At 35.9% G+C, this 16,083-nt stretch overlaps 3 protein-coding genes and 1 pseudogene across 3 annotated transcripts; 3 read left to right on the top strand and 1 right to left on the bottom strand.

The window, feature by feature from the left end:
- Positions 1-788: 788 nt before the first annotated feature.
- Positions 789-5,226, bottom strand: LOC147500365 (vesicle-associated membrane protein 722). Its single transcript, XM_086562027.1, has 5 exons — positions 4,884-5,226; positions 2,038-2,179; positions 1,830-1,950; positions 1,558-1,620; positions 789-1,243 (listed from the first exon to the last, which is right to left on the bottom strand). Exons 1-5 carry the CDS (start codon positions 5,071-5,073, stop codon positions 1,091-1,093), a joined length of 669 nt encoding a protein of 222 aa, XP_086418153.1. The 5' UTR covers positions 5,074-5,226; the 3' UTR covers positions 789-1,090.
- A 2,902-nt stretch (positions 5,227-8,128) lies between these two features.
- On the top strand, positions 8,129-10,437 carry LOC147500364 (uncharacterized). Its single transcript, XM_086563637.1, has 5 exons — positions 8,129-8,657; positions 8,751-8,812; positions 9,349-9,486; positions 9,589-9,861; positions 10,300-10,437. The coding sequence occupies exons 1-5, from the start codon at positions 8,129-8,131 to the stop codon at positions 10,324-10,326; spliced, it is 1,029 nt and encodes a 342-aa protein (XP_086419763.1). The 3' UTR covers positions 10,327-10,437.
- On the top strand, positions 10,335-10,769 carry LOC147500363 (pentatricopeptide repeat-containing protein ELI1, chloroplastic pseudogene; annotated as a pseudogene).
- Positions 10,770-11,026: 257 nt separating this feature from the next.
- LOC147500362 (alpha-galactosidase-like) lies at positions 11,027-15,658 on the top strand. The gene is made up of 16 exons (XM_086562026.1): positions 11,027-11,166; positions 11,455-11,623; positions 12,175-12,233; positions 12,618-12,674; positions 12,764-12,798; positions 13,054-13,157; positions 13,271-13,346; positions 13,588-13,646; positions 13,728-13,793; positions 13,910-13,993; positions 14,081-14,145; positions 14,225-14,307; positions 14,446-14,536; positions 14,975-15,024; positions 15,159-15,299; positions 15,405-15,658. The coding sequence occupies exons 2-16, from the start codon at positions 11,457-11,459 to the stop codon at positions 15,489-15,491; spliced, it is 1,224 nt and encodes a 407-aa protein (XP_086418152.1). The 5' UTR covers positions 11,027-11,166; positions 11,455-11,456; the 3' UTR covers positions 15,492-15,658.
- Positions 15,659-16,083: the final 425 nt, after the last annotated feature.

Raw genomic sequence — 16,083 nt, 5'->3', positions numbered from 1 at the left:
TCTTCATCAGCCTCCACACTTTTTAAAGTTTGTGAGATGCTTGAAAAAGCATGGGCGATTTGAACTACGAGACGCATACAATCATCATCATCATCACTGAGAAGTATAGCAACGTCTTGACTCGTTGTTGCATGAATTTCGCAATATGCTTTAGCAACCATGTTGCATGTAAAAGCGAATTTTCTTCTTCCACTTAAATTGTGGCGACTTTTATTAATTTGACTCATAATTGAGCAACCTCATAAACACTTGTTTTTCTTCCAAAGATGGTAAACCAACCTCGTAACGTTGATATAGTTCCTCATCTGTCGGAGACCACGGATCCATCGCAAGATAATACCACCCTAAACCATAAGATAGTACCCAGACAAGAAAATTCTTTCTGGTCGCGAAACCCCATTCAAAAAACCTTCTATTTAGTTCTTGTAGGAATTGGATTGCCTAGTTACGAAAACACATTACAGGAAGTTACAGAAAAAACTTATAGGAAGTGGATTGCCGACAGAAAACACATTACAGGAAGTGGATTGCCGACGGAACAAGCCCAATAACTGATGCCGTCCAAACACCAAAAACGAAGGCGCCAAATTCCAGTAAACACTCTGGATACATAGGCAGCAATTATAGGTTCTTTCTCTTTTTGGTCCGTAGCAAGACCCTTTCCAGATCTGTTGTTGTTTTGGGGTGATTTATGACCACATCACCACATTGAGATGTTTGCCAGGCTTCTGTAAGCAATCCATCATTACATGTCAGGAAATCCTTCAATTAGAACAGCATACATCAAATGGCACAAAAGCTCCAGCGACAGTCTTTACTTGTATAGAAAGAATTCGAGCTTACAATTTATACATGTGTCATACAAAATACAAACCAGTCCCACCCCAAAAGAATAGCATGAAGCAAGGGGGGTAATACCAAAAGAAACTCAATGGTTAAGTGAACACTAAAATAACAAAGCTATAACCGATCTAGTATATAACCATTCCAAAGAAGCACACTTGCTGGAGATGCTGTAACCAGTTCACTATAATACTTCTAACCAAAAGCACAGTACATATCGGGTGAATGCTAGGGAACTGCACCACTCTTATTTTTTCCCACAGTTGAAGCCACCACAGACGGACAAAACAATGATGAGTATCAAAGCAATGAGAATGCCCAACACAATCAGCTTTATCTTCATATTCTGCAACCACATCTTTCTCCTCATTTTGGTCCCTTGCTGCCGAAAATCTTGTGCCTGAGAGAATGCAACAAGCATTAGTAAACATTGTAGCAGTCGCAATGATAATAGAAAACAGAGGAAAAACCATAAAACAGAAAGTCGGATCTGACACTTAAAACCTCTCAATTATGCATGTGAATTTCAACAATCCCAAACATTTGGAACACAATGATGTTGATTAATTATGGAGTCTGATCCACTGTTCCCATCATCATTGCGCCAACCCTAAACATTTGGGAAAGTGCATGTGTGTTCCATATATTGAGGTGCAGAGTAGATTAGTAAGCAAAATAAATTTGGACCAGGTATAAAAGTGTGCCTCCACTAACCTGTGAGCGAAGGTTCTCTGTTTTGTCAACCAAAAGCTCGATTTTCTCCCCACGGTCAAGAACCTGCAAAAAGATGAGCTTCATTAACGGGACTACAACAATATGACAAAGCACTGCAATTTGAAAAAATACACAAACTGGCGGTCTCTTAATAAATAACATATGTAGCATAGAACCAACAAGAGAGTAAACCAAATGAAACAATATTAATAATTAAAATATGTTCATTTTTAGCTACATCCTAAAACTGACAGACTACTGTTGCCTTTTACCTTTTCAATGTTTTCCATCATAACTCCCTTAACTTCAGAAACCTGAGCTTTCACTTTGGCAAGCTTGCTGATCTCCTCTGGATGATCCACACAGTACTGCATTTGCTCCTTCAGTTTTGGCCTAAAAAACCGAAAATGTGTTTCACAGATCTCAGACGTGATTGATAACAAACACATATACACAGAAGTAAGAAAGAGTAAAATTTACCCAAACTCCTTGTTCAAACTATTGGCTACAGCAGTTGCAGCTTTCCCACCTCCATATCTCTTGTTAAAATCATCCTTGACCCGTTCCAAAAAGGCAATGGGAATCTGTCTGCCAGCTGACTCAACTGCAACCACGCAGTAGGCTGCAAAACAATGATAAGAATAAAACTTCATCAGAAAGGACTTTACATAACCAAAGATTACTTAAACGACACCTCCTAAACATTCACTGCCAACAATATATAGCATTGTCAAGCACCACGACAAAACATACGTCCTCAAATATACACACTAAATTTAATAACTCATACGTTCCTCACCTATATTCTCTTCAAACCAAAACTGTGAAAATAAATTGTTACACAAAGCACTGCAAATTTTAACAGTAAATCTACCACTTACGATATCACATGATTCTCATATTTCAGTTTCTCTGATCCACATGTGCTCAAATACTTCTGCTTTTTACACATCTTCAAACTCCTCATTATTTTTTCCAATCCTCATTCTCACAACCACCAAAAAATAAAACACAAAATAGACAAATACTAATGATTTTGCAATTTTCCGTATGTCCCCTCTCCCCATTTCCTTTTTCTGTCGTATGAAAATATATTTTTCCATCCCCTTTTTAAAATACACAATTTCTTTAGAGCTCAAGGCATCAGGACAAAGAGCATTATATTACCAGGACAGATTATTTAACGCAAGATATTACAGGATGATGCCTCCATTAAAGAGTGATTTACACCTACTTTACACAATATAGTAAACTAAATGTTGTTAATAATACTCTATGTGAACACACACACAGACACATATCCGTGATCGGACCACTTACAAACACACATATTGTATGTGATACACCCTAATTTCTGGTATTTTGCCATGTCGGATACAGACACATGCATCCGTGTCAATGTAACTTAGTTAATACATGTATCTATGCATCCAACCACTCAATCGAAAAGACTACTTGCATGTATCTTAAATTCAATTCAGATCAACTTGAAAATAGAAATTTACCAAGTCATTCACATAACAGCTCAACAGCAGTAACTAGAAGTGGCAAAAATATTTACCCCATAGTAGATAACTAGACATGCATCTCCTATAAATCATTAGAAATGAGTGGGAGACTGCTCATTAAGACTTCTTATAAAAGACGCAAAAGGGCTACATGAAAAGAACCATCTAGCCAGTTCAGGAGAACTGTCAAATTGTATCAGTAACCTTTACTCATATGTCACCTGATTTCATTACCAAAGGTCTGATCAAAAAATAATAAACTACACAATCACGGACATTTAGCACTATACCCATGTATAATTACAACTTACAAACACATAAAAAGACTAAACCCATGAAACTCTACGAGAATACCAAAAAAAGACACCAGCAAATGTGAATGCCAAAATACAACACACAACACTAAACCCATCCTCATTAAACTCAAACCACTCTTAACACTGTGATTCCACAACGTTTAATGCTTAAACAACTCAAAGACTGTACATTAAGTGTTGCACCCATTCAAGTAATCAAAATAACCAGATATACCAAATAAATCATGTATATATAGAAAGATAGATTTTCGTTAACATGCATACTCAATGCATTACAACTTTGTTAGATATAAATGAAACAATCATAACTCCATCAAAAAGAATTTTTACCAAAAAATACTTTAATGAAACCTTCTACAAAAATTACTTAAACCAAATCTCCTACCATTCACTGCCAACAAAATGTATTACTTAAACCAGCAATTAATTGCATTGTCAAACACCACAACAAAATGTAAGCACTAAAATGCACACACTGATAAAAATACCTGATATATTCCTCACCTATACTTTCCTCAAACCAAAACTATTAAAAGAAATTGAAAACTCAAATGGTTAAAAGTACGCTAACAAATCACATAAATGTACCACACACGGACAATTTTCTATAAATCTACAAATTATGATATCACATGATTCTCACATTCCATTTTCTCTTATCCACATATAGGCCCAATTTTTTCGGTTTTTCTACACAAACTTTCCATTATTTTTTCCAATCCGTGCCATTTGCCAAAAAATAGAAAACAAAAAGGGCAAATACTAGTGATTTTGTAATGTACTGTACAACCACCTCTCTCCACATCCTTTTTCCATTGTATACAAGTATAAATTTATCAGCCCCTTATTAAAATACCCAATTTCTTTAGTCTAAAGCATACGGACAAAAAACATTTTATTACCAACATAGCTTAGAGAAAGTTGCCTCCAGTAAAGAGTGATTTACAACTACTTTACGCAACATAATAAACTAAATGTTGTTAAAAAAAAATCTAATATGATACATTATCTATGCATCCAACCACTAAATCAAAAAGACAACTTACAACTTACAAACTTACAAACACACAAACAAGAGCAAAGCATTGCCACACTATGAAACTCTAAAAGACTAAAGACAGAATTGCCAAAATACAACACATCACTAAACCCAATGTGAACACACTGAGTCCACAATGTTTAATGCTTACACGACTCAAAAATGTTACATCAAGTGTTAAACCCATTCAAGTGAGCCCAAATATACCAAGTAAATCATGCTTTATAAATAAATAAGCTTTTCCTTAGATAATAAGCTAAGTCAAGCAAAGATAGTAACTTTTTCAAATATTACACATAGACAAATATAAAATATCTGAATCAGGTAGATAAACAACAGATCAATACTATTCCATCATCATTTCTAACCGATCTAACAATAATAATCACAGATCTGAACAATCAAACAAAAAAAAAAACACACAGATCGAAAGGAACAGAGTGATATATAATAAGGACTTACTGAAACCGTCTTCGACAAGGTAATTGAAAGTATGAGCATCACAGTTATAAGTAAACTTGTTATTAGTAGCAGGAAGTTTCTGAAGACATTGAGCAGCAATACTTGTGAAATTTCCACTAAATTCTGTGTATTCTGATAATATAACTGTTCCTCTTGCTACAAAACTATAGATCAATGATTGTTGTCCCATTTTTTTAGATTCCAAACAAATCAAATAAACCCTAACCCTAGACAAATAACCAGATCAAGAGATATAGAGAAAGTAAAATTAGGTTTTTTCTTTCTTTTTTTCACTTCTTCGAAGAAAATGATCGAAGAAGATTTTTTTTTTTTTATGGATTGTGAAATGAAATGGAGAGAGAGAGGTGAAGTCTATTTATTTTATTTTTTTGCTTTGATGTGAAGACATATTTTCTCTTTCTTCGTTTTTTGTGTTGATTTGAACTGACCTTTGGGTTTGTGGTTATTTACCTAAATGCCATTAAATTTTGGTTTTTTAGGATTTTTGTCATAGGTGGGTTCTTTTTTATAGATGTTCATTTATCTTTATTGACAGCAACTAAGTAACTTCATCTCTTTTAGGGGATTGAGAACGGAAAAAAGATTATGCTACGCAAAAAAGACTATTATGTTTAGTCACTGAATACCGACAGTTGTAAATCAGATTTTAGGGGTGTTTTTTTTATACATGTATTGTATAGTGGCTGCCTTTTAGATTTAAGGTGAACTTGTTTGGATAGGTAGTTGAGAACGAGTAGTACTATACGTATCTATTTTTTAGATTTATTTTTGCAACTCACTATTTAGATAACGTTAATTTGCATTACAATATACACAGACATATATCTCTATGTAAATTAATGATTATGATTTTTGACATATCAATAAGTTCAAATAAGTGGATTGATGTCGTATATTAGTTGAGAATATATGTGCCAAATTTCATCATGCAAACTAATGCACTAGAGCCAGGTTTCTTTCGTAAATATTGTGACTATTATAGTCTTGCTTTATACAGGTCTTAATTAACAAAGTATAACATGAACACAGTTAGTCCGTTACCATCGAAAAGCTTTTCCAAAAAGAAAACGAATATCCGTGTTATACTATAAATCTTTAGTCCTTGACTCATCTAGAAGGCAGGTGTGGTAAATTGATCGTAAATTGGATGGGCATTGTTGACAAATTTGGGCATTTGATTAAGTAAACATTTTGAATTCTTTTCCCACTATGTAAAGAACTCTTGGGCTCCTTTTTCTTTTCCGCGTGATTGGGCTTGGAACGGAACAGTCCAAATATTTGAACGTTGAACGCCTTAACCACAAATTCATACAACCATGATGTGACTTTCTTCTTAATCATCATTATTTATCCATTTTAGCTTAGAGAAAGGCTTTTCAATGTGACCCCAACATGTCGCGTTCGTTAGAAGCAACGAAACCGTCGTTATTTTCCTTACCAAGAAGTTGATTTGATATTGAGGTGGATATGAACTGGAAGTTTTATTATTCGGAACGTAAAATAGTATCATGTGTTTATTCCTTGATTATACTCGTCAACTAGTTCACATAAATTAAGTATTCCTATAAAAAAAAAATATGTATTAGTTCTACCTAATAGAAAAGACCGCCAAAAATGTTGTTTTGGTGTTGTATGTGTTGACCATGGATAATTATCCACTCTCTATCTGTCGTGTCCCTTTCTAGTTCCTAAGATAATGCTAATTTTGTTTAAGTAATTTGAGATCTGAACAAATAAGAAGTAATTGCCAAATTTAGTCCCTAACTCCCTACCCATAAATCGCATAATCTTTTCCCAAAAAAGCCAATTAAAAGTCCAAAGAAACTGTTTTGGGATGGACTATTCCATGGGCTGAGCCTGTGCAGCCATATAAAGACCCGACACCGCCTAATTCTCCCACCTAAACAGGATACCACCACCACATCAACATTCCCAATTTGATCTTGCCACAATAAAATAAATGTGCTATATTTTCGTACAACTGTACGCAATGAGTGTACGTACTCCCTGCGCAGTACAAAACAATATCAGGGCAAGCTGGAGCATGTTGAGATTCATAATACCAGTATACCAAATTGGGTATGTAAAGGGTTGCATTAAACTTGATGTAGGAACTAGGAAGTAATAACTAGACACCGTACCAACAATAGTGATACAAAAACCAAACAATTAGTGTTAATATTTAATGTTGATTAGTATTGTCATTGCTGGAATTTCCTTCCCTCCATCAACAACATGCAAATTGGTTTTATGCTAAATTTAATATGGTGTTTAAACTTGCTAAACGGGCTAGATCCAAGGCATAATGTTTTTTGCAATAGTGTATATTCTATTTTCCCCAAACATTCAAACTAACCAAGTGAAGATAAACAATACTGAAAACTCTTAAATCCCAGAGTAATACAATGTCTTGCACCACATCTATATGTATGTGCAAAGAGTTGCTCCTCTTAGTCTTTCTCTTCACACACCATTTTTCATATTGATTCTTACTATCTTTCGCATTGGCTACCTCATTTTATGATGGTTTTTTTATCTAAAACAATTTAGGTATAATGGTCTATCGTCTCATAAAGCTAACATCTTAGTGTATCCGTAGATTTTTTTTTTGAAGTATTGGGTGACATTTTTTATGAAGATTCATCCATCAAGAAAATAAAGATTTGTGATATATCAAGGGTGGCTAATTAAAACTTGGCACATCTAGCTCTCCAATCATAGACATGTATGCTTTTATAATACAAGCGCGAAGTATATAATTAATTGATTTGCAAGTTTCTTCAATGATAAAAAAAAAATTGGTTGATCTCATGATTAGGATCTGCTAATGATTTTAGATAGAAAGAAGTAATTAAGACATAGCCTTAATATTTCTTCTCGGACGTATATGCTTTCATCGAATTCTATAGGTACAACAAAACGAATTATGAATTTATGAAAATTTTCAACATCCATACATTTTCACTTACACAACAACTTTATTAGGATTTTCTAAAACAATCCATTTAATTTACTCGTTTACAAACATTTGACAACACTTTTCAATTTTCATGGACGGAAATACTAACAAAAATCTATTACTGTCCCATGGGCTGGGCCGGAAGCCCAACACAAATAATCCAAATTCCCGCCAAAACACATTACCAGCAGCAGCAGCAGCAGCACCACCACAATCATCATTCCTAATTCTCTCTCCTCTCATTTTTCAAAAACAACCCTAAAAAATGGACATGGAATTTGACGACGACGAACTCGAATGGCTCGAATCCAACGCTCTACCCGAAGAAGAAGAAGAAGATTTCCAATTCTACCCCGAAGAAGAAGAAGAAGATTACCAACAACCCCAAGCCCCAAAACCAAAACCCCAATTAAAACTTCCAGAACCTTCTCCAATACCATTCCCTAACCAAATCAACAACAAAAAGAGACTTTGGTCAAACACCAATAACTCCACTACTGCTTCCACGTCAGCACAAGTAATAAATGACAAGAGAAATCGAGTAGAAACATCTGTGAATGAACCTCAAGATGAGGAGTGGCTACGTTTTTCACCGGAGAATGTGGAGATGAATGATTCTTCAGTTGTTGAAGAAGAGGAGGAGAAGTTTATATCGCGATTTGTGTCGGAGATTGAAGGGAATTGTATGGCGATTACTGGACTAGATGGGAATCGAGTTTATGCTAAGATGACGAGTAATGTCGAGATGAATGATAGTAGTGCCAAGAAGTTGAATATCAAAGGTTATGCTAATGGTATGATGCGGTTTTAAAGATTTTTTAATGATCAGCTATAGTGCGGGTCGGATAGAATTTAAACGATTTGATCATTGTTATGTAATATTGCAGGTCTTATATCAGAACCTATCAGTGTTCTAATGGACAAAATGGACCAAGAAGCTCTTGCAAAGGTATGGATCTGTAACATGTAGAAACCAGTGATTGACATGTTCATATGATGACCAACGTTGTTGACCATATAATTAGTAGAGAACTAGGTGTAACACTTAATGCTTAATTTGGATAGAAGCTCCTAGGTTCAGCCTTTTTCAAGAGACACAATATATATACGTTAACTAGGACTATAGCAACAAACTCAGTAGTCAGTACCTAACTACCAATTATGATAGCACAAGACAATCAAGTAGAGCTAATTTTGACAAGCATGACTCAAAGCCAGAATTGTGTTAGTTTACGTGTGCGGTTATTAACAAACAACAACTTGATGTAAAGAATCTCAATCAATATCATCCATGGCTTCTTGGATGTTAAACAATATGAGTAATTCTTTTAAAGGTTTGAATAATATGTGATCGTAATCATTACCGAGATGTGTTTTTTCGAGTTCGTCAAAGTTTCAGTTTCACAAACTATATCTTTCAGTTCGTAGTTAGGACATCATAATGTTGGAACTTCTCCTAATTTTTTTATTTCCATACCCCTGAAGGCTTTGCAAGATAGCTCTGAATCTCCCAATGAAGTGACACATCATGAAACTCCAGGTGTCAGTGAAAAGCTGTGGGTGGAGAAATATGCTCCAAATTCATTTACAGAGCTCCTCAGTGATGAACAGACAAATCGCGAGGTGCATAACTCTTAAGCATTTATTGATCTTCAGCTTTGAATGTGTCATATACTTTTCTTTTAGGCTTTGATAGTAAATCACTAACAAACTTCTACTTGTTAGGTTCTTTTGTGGTTGAAGCAATGGGATTCAGGCGTATTTGGGTCTGACATTAGGAGTACAAAGGATGATGTTTTGTCTGCTCTGAGACGACATTCAACGGTTACCCATCATAAAAAATTATCTGATACGAGCTTTACCAGCAAAAATAGAAGATTTCCATATCCTTATAAAGCTTCTGTATCTAACAATCTGGCTCGAGAGAGCAGCAACTTTGAAAGCAATCACGGAATATGGAAGAAAACTCTAAAGGGTGCTGGTCCACCAGATCATAAGGTTTGCTTAGGCCACTTTTTCATACACATTTCAGTCAATTTGTTAATTTTTAGGTCTATAAATAACTTGAATTTGGTAATTACAACCCTAGCGTTTTCTGAAACACATTCTAGAGTTAAGCAAATATATAAACATATGACAGCCGAGGGTTAGATCCAATTTGAGCACTGAAAGTAATTAACCATCAACTTGCAGGGCGTCCATGTTAATTACGCCCAGAGGACCTTCTGGGTCGAGCTGGATACTTGGACTTGGTTTTGAAAATCATCCAGGTGATGCCTGTGCAAGCGCAAACTCAGGTTTGGGTTCCTTTGCTGAGTGCATGTAGAACCCATCGGAATGTTCAACTTGGTGAACTCGTAGCTAAGAGGTTGTTTGATGTGGCACCTCAAAACACGAATAACTATATACTGATGTCTAATATGTATGCTTCTGTAGGGAAGTGGAAGCAGGCTGCAATGGTGAGAAGTTTGATGGAAGGGAGAGGATTAGTGAAGGAGCCTGGTTGGAGCCAGATTGAGGTGGATGGACTTCTCCATGTGTTCCTTGTTGGAGACCGGTCTCATGATTGGTCGGTTGAAATTTATAAAAAGTTGGAAGAGTTAAATACTAAACTTAAAGAAATAGGTTGTGTTGCAGAAACACAGATGGTGATCCACGACTTGGAGAAAGAAGACAAAGAGGAGGCTCTAGGGGTTCACAGTGAGAGGTTGGCTGTAGCATTTGGTCTGCTTAGTACTGAACCAGGTTCTACTTTGAGAATCATGAAGAATCTGAGGACTTGCACTGACTGCCACACTGCCTTGAAATTTATCTCTAAAATCACCTGCAGGCATCTCATTGTGAGAGATGGAAATCGCTTCCACCATTTTCAGGCTGGTTCATGCTCTTGCAAGGATTTCTGGTGATTTTCTTCCTAATTGAGCTGACAAGCGGAGATGCTCTCTCGTTTGGGGAGCAAGCAAGTTGAGACTAAGGGTCTTTTGTTCATTATTTGAGGCTTAGTGGGAGTATGAAGTTTCTGTGTTCTACTCGTTACTTGCTGGGGCAAACCTGAATGCACGTATCAGAGGGTAGTCAGGATGTCTATGGTCTACCGATCTCTAGAGCTATCTGACTATCTGTCCACCTTGATAAAGATCCTGGGAGCATTTCTGCTTTCTACAATGGATGTGGGTGGAGCCATCCCTGCTGATGGTACAGACAAGAATGCAATTCAATTGGATTACCTTTCATTGGACAATTCACTCTCTTAAGGTTCATATTACATGGGATTCATCATAAACTAGCATCTATCTCAGACAGGTAAGAACAGACAGCTAACAAACATTTTTTTATACAAACAAGGAAAAATGCAGCTAATATGCATCCAATCAATAAGTGTATTATTAAGAAAGCCAAGTTAGGATGCCAACACAATCCATAGCCATTGGTGGGTGTATAACTGGGGCTTAGACTTGCTTTTGCTTTGGGCATGATGGATGTTGTGTTGATATTAGTTTATTAATCCTCATCCTAAACCTTCTTGATATCTCCCTTCTTCTTGCATACCAAACATTATAGCTGATTTTAAACTTGCACACGATACTGCAGTCATGGCTATTCCAACTTTCAAATCATCTCTGGTTTCATTTCTTTCCGTCACATTTGTCCTTTGTGCAACATTCCTGGAAGTCAAAGAAGCTCGTCCTAATGAAACTGGTGACGTGAAGATCAGGAGGAATTTGCTGAACAATGGCCTTGGACGTTCCCCTCAGATGGGGTAAGTCTATATTGTTTTGTCATTGAGATACAAATTGTATAGTAATAATACCTTTTGATTTTAAGCAAAAAAGAAAAATGTACTGGTCATATTTATGCTATGTTTGGTTGACAAGAAGTGGCAGGAAAAGAGAACATCTTCGTCAAAATTTATGCTTGTCTGTTTTTTTCACAACAATGGAACAAAATATAGGAATTGGTTTTCATTGAACAGTTTTACCTTGAGGTGGAGCAGGTTAAGCAGAATGTTGGAGTAATTTTATGCTGTTGTATTCAAGTTGATAACTACTCTAAGAAAAAAAAATATAGAGTGTATATATATTACGTGCTTGCGTGCATGCTTTCGCATGTCATTTTGTCTACACATGTAATCTAATTTACAAAAAATATATAGATAATGTTTACATGAAATATATTTTTGTCAGCTTACTACCAAAAATTGTTTTCTATATGCTACTTCTTGCCAACCATATGAAAAGTGCTAGGGAGTAAGTACCTTAAGCAATTATGGTTTTACTACTGAACCTCTTTTAAGTTATCTGTTGCTACCAGATGGAACAGCTTTAATCACTTCCCCTGCACACTCAACGAAGAGTTAATTCGCGAAACAGGTAAGGAAGCGTTTACCTCAGGTCCTTCTTAATAAACCCTAAAAAAATAAAACAAGTGATCCATATAACAGGTTAAATTATGAGGCCTCATAACTTACTTTTCTTTTAACATTAGCTACTTTTATTAGGAGGTGTTGGGGGTTCAGTGCGCTACTCAACTAACCCATACAACATTACATGTGGTGGTTAGGGTGTGATCTCTATTATTTCCTAAAAAAAGTTAAAAGATTAATGAAACCGTGAACACATCTCTAATCATCAATGTTGACATGAAAAATGTTGTTGTTTTCAGTGTTTTTTGAGTGAAGTCGTAAAATCCTCAGATCCCAGCCCAGCTGTTTTCATTTTTTTCTCTAAGTTTGTTCTTACATACATGATTCACAGCTGATGCAATGGTGTCTACTGGCCTCTCAGTCCTTGGTTATGAATACATAAACCTAGGTACTATTTTGTTTTGCTTATCAAAAGTTGTTAGGTGGTAATAAGTACTTGGTCTTATTATTCTTGACAACTCATTGGGTTTTGACCAGATGATTGCTGGGCAGAACAGGATAGAGACTCCAAGGTACAAGTAGACAACAGGCTTTTCCAAACTCATTTTCTCTATTTGACTTTAGAACCTCCACTATTACCTGTTTGTATCAATAAGGTACAATTTTGGTATATATATAAAACAGGTGTTATATGTATAATTTACAGGATATTTCCATTACAGTTGGACATAGATGGTTCTACATATGAAATCAGTTCATCAAAATTTTCTGATGAAAGCATTTCACCAATTTTGTTTTCTGAAGGCAGTTGGATATGTAATGTGCAGGGAAACTTGGTCCCTAAAAGTTCAATATTTCCCTCCGGAATGAAGGCTCTCGCAGATTACGTCCACAATAAAGGTCTCAAGATTGGGATCTATGGTGATGCTGGGAACGAAGTCAGTTTAATGAACTATATTTCAGATTTCTATCATTTAACTTTAATTATCTGTTATTTTTTTCTATATGTTTCAACATCCTGATTCATTGGTGTACAAATATCAGAACACTTACTTGCAGCAAAAAAATGCCTGGCTCCCTTGGTTACGAGCAACAAGATGCGAACACCTTTGCTTTGTGGGTAAGAATCAAGTTATCTGCTGGGTGACATAGTTTATAGTACTATGACTTTCGTTTCTCGGTCTTAAATTATGTGTAGCTTAGTGTTGTTTATTAACATATCAAGGAGAGAGTAGAAATAAAGACCACCCCATTCAAGTCTGGATAAGGTTTTGAATCCATAAGAAAAAATAAATCGGACGGGTATATAATCACTGTCTTGGGTTGATCTTTTTGTGTACTGTCATTTCTATTTCCATCAGGGAGTTGATTATTTGAAATATGATAATTGCCACAACAAAGGACAGAGCCCCCAAGAAAGGTACTTGAAGAAATTTGTATTTTGGGGTGATCGCATGTTGAACACATTAGTAGCTTGTTGATTCTGATTTTTGAATGACAGATATCTGACGATGAGTAAAGCTCTCCTCAAAAGTGGAAGATCCATATTCTTCCCTCTTTGTGAATGGTGCGCTTTTTGTATTACTCTCAATACACAAACACACACACACACACACACAAATCACATGTATGTTTAGTTGCTTTTAAATGCAGAAATAATTTGCTTCGCCCATTCAAATCTAGGGGCCAGGATGACCCAGCAACTTGGGCACCTAGTCTTGGCAATAGTTGGAGAACCACAGGAGACATCAAAGATAACTGGGAAAGGTAAAACTGTTTTAGCTTACACAATTAAATGATCAAGTATCATTGGACTAAACTCAAAAAACTTATGGCAACTTTAATTAATGCTAGTATCACATCACGTGCCGATCAAAATGATGCATGGGCATCATATGCTGGACCTGGAGGTTGGAATGGTGAGTGTATGTATTACAGTGTAGTAACACACAACTAGAGATTCTGAATTGGTGTTGATCTCTCCATGTGTGTAATCAGATCCTGACATGCTTGAGGTGGGTAATGGAGGCTTGTCAACGGAGGAATATCGCTCTCACTTCAGCATTTGGGCATTAGCTAAGGTACACATGTAATGAGGACTTACGACTGTCAGCCTCTTTTACTGGATCATTCAGTATATCAGATGTCCATGGGCTTGAATGAAATAGTTAATGAAGCTGCATAAGTCTTTGAGATCATATCTTTATGTGCTTATGTAGGCCCCTTTGCTGATTGGGTGTGATGTCCGGTCTATGGACAACGAAACATTTGAGTTGTTAAGCAACAAGGAGATCATTGATGTTAACCAAGGTATTATATTGAACTTTAACTTCTTTGTTGACGAAGGCTTGTATAACTTGCAATCACAAATAAGTATGGTTTAACTTTTAGAAAAAAAATATATATATATATATATGTTTTGTCGTGTGCTAGATTTTAAATGTTTAAAATGAAAATAACGTAGTGAGCTGAACGCCAGATTTTTTATTTTTCTTTCTTTCTATCTTTCTTTTCCTTCTCTTTTCAAAGCGAATTTGCTCAAAGTATGTTACGTGGCATATGGGAGCCCATGTTTGAAATACAGATTTAATGGGTGTATCTCATTCAACTGCCCAAATACGATGTGCCTCAAAGTCTCAAATATTATGAGAAAAAGTAGTTTGAGCAAAGAACTTCTTACATGAACTGTGCAGTTAGAAAAGGTCCATGGGTGTTTCGACTTGTGAACTTCTCTTATTGGTATGGCAGATAAGCTTGGAATTCAAGGGAAGAAGGTCAAAAAAACTGGAGATCTAGAGGTAATATACGACTTAAACAATGGTGTATAAAGCCTAATAACATTATCAAAGACCAGTGTTTAAGTTGACTTATGTGAAGAATTCTTAGCATGAATGTTAGGTCAATCATCATTTTGTGCTGTATTGTTGATCAGGTATGGTCTGGTCCTTTAAGTGGCGGTAGGGTAGCCGTTGTACTGTGGAACAGAGGTTCCCAGCAGTCATCCATCACTGCAAAGTGGAGTGATATCGGCCTTAAATCGTCTGCAACCGTTGAGGCTCAAGATTTATGGGAGGTTTGATTCCAAACATGTTGATAAAAGTTTGTTAACTAGTGCAAAATACTGGTGAAGCACGATCCAGTTGTGTGGAATTAATGAAACTGGTATTTAATGTTGCAGCATACAACAACTCCATCCGTTGAACATCAGTTGAAGGCTACCGTTGATGCCCATGCATGCAAGATGTATGTCCTCATACCACAGTAAAGATTCGTTGTTTTAGATGCAGAATCCGATAGGATTATGATGAAGAACCCTTGAGACTTTCAATTTAAAATGTAGTTATGTATTACTCTTGTAACTAGGATATTTAGGTGCAAATTGAATATGAAGCAATCAATGTCTTTAATATATATAGAAAAATGTGGGGGTTGTGTTGGGAGATTTCACTAGAAGGTCACACCTCAATCTAGTTACTTTCTATCCCAAATGATTTCAACTTGGAGCTCACACCAAGGAAATCACCCACCCAAGACTTTGGTAGTTATCACAACAAACTCAAACAAGCAAAGCCACCAATTTATCATCACCCATAGCAAGCAAACAATAATAATGGAAGTAAATCATGCAAAGAGACACAAAGATTTAAGGTGGTTTGGTAAATATTACCTACATCCACACAAAGAGCCAAGTTTCCTTTATAGAAAGATTGGAGTTTCTGAGATATCAAGAATCAAGAACAAGAGACCTCACTCAAACCACTAAATCGATAGAGCTCCCACAATACCCAAGAAATGAATCTCTCAAAGTTATCTCAAAACCCTAATCTATTTCCTTTATATAGGTGTACATAGAAAAA

Source organism: Coptis chinensis, chromosome 5 (genome assembly GCF_015680905.1).
Source record: "Coptis chinensis isolate HL-2020 chromosome 5, ASM1568090v1, whole genome shotgun sequence".
In the NCBI taxonomy this organism is placed as follows: Eukaryota; Viridiplantae; Streptophyta; class Magnoliopsida; order Ranunculales; family Ranunculaceae; genus Coptis; species Coptis chinensis.
This window is presented reverse-complemented; position numbering and strand designations above follow the sequence as displayed.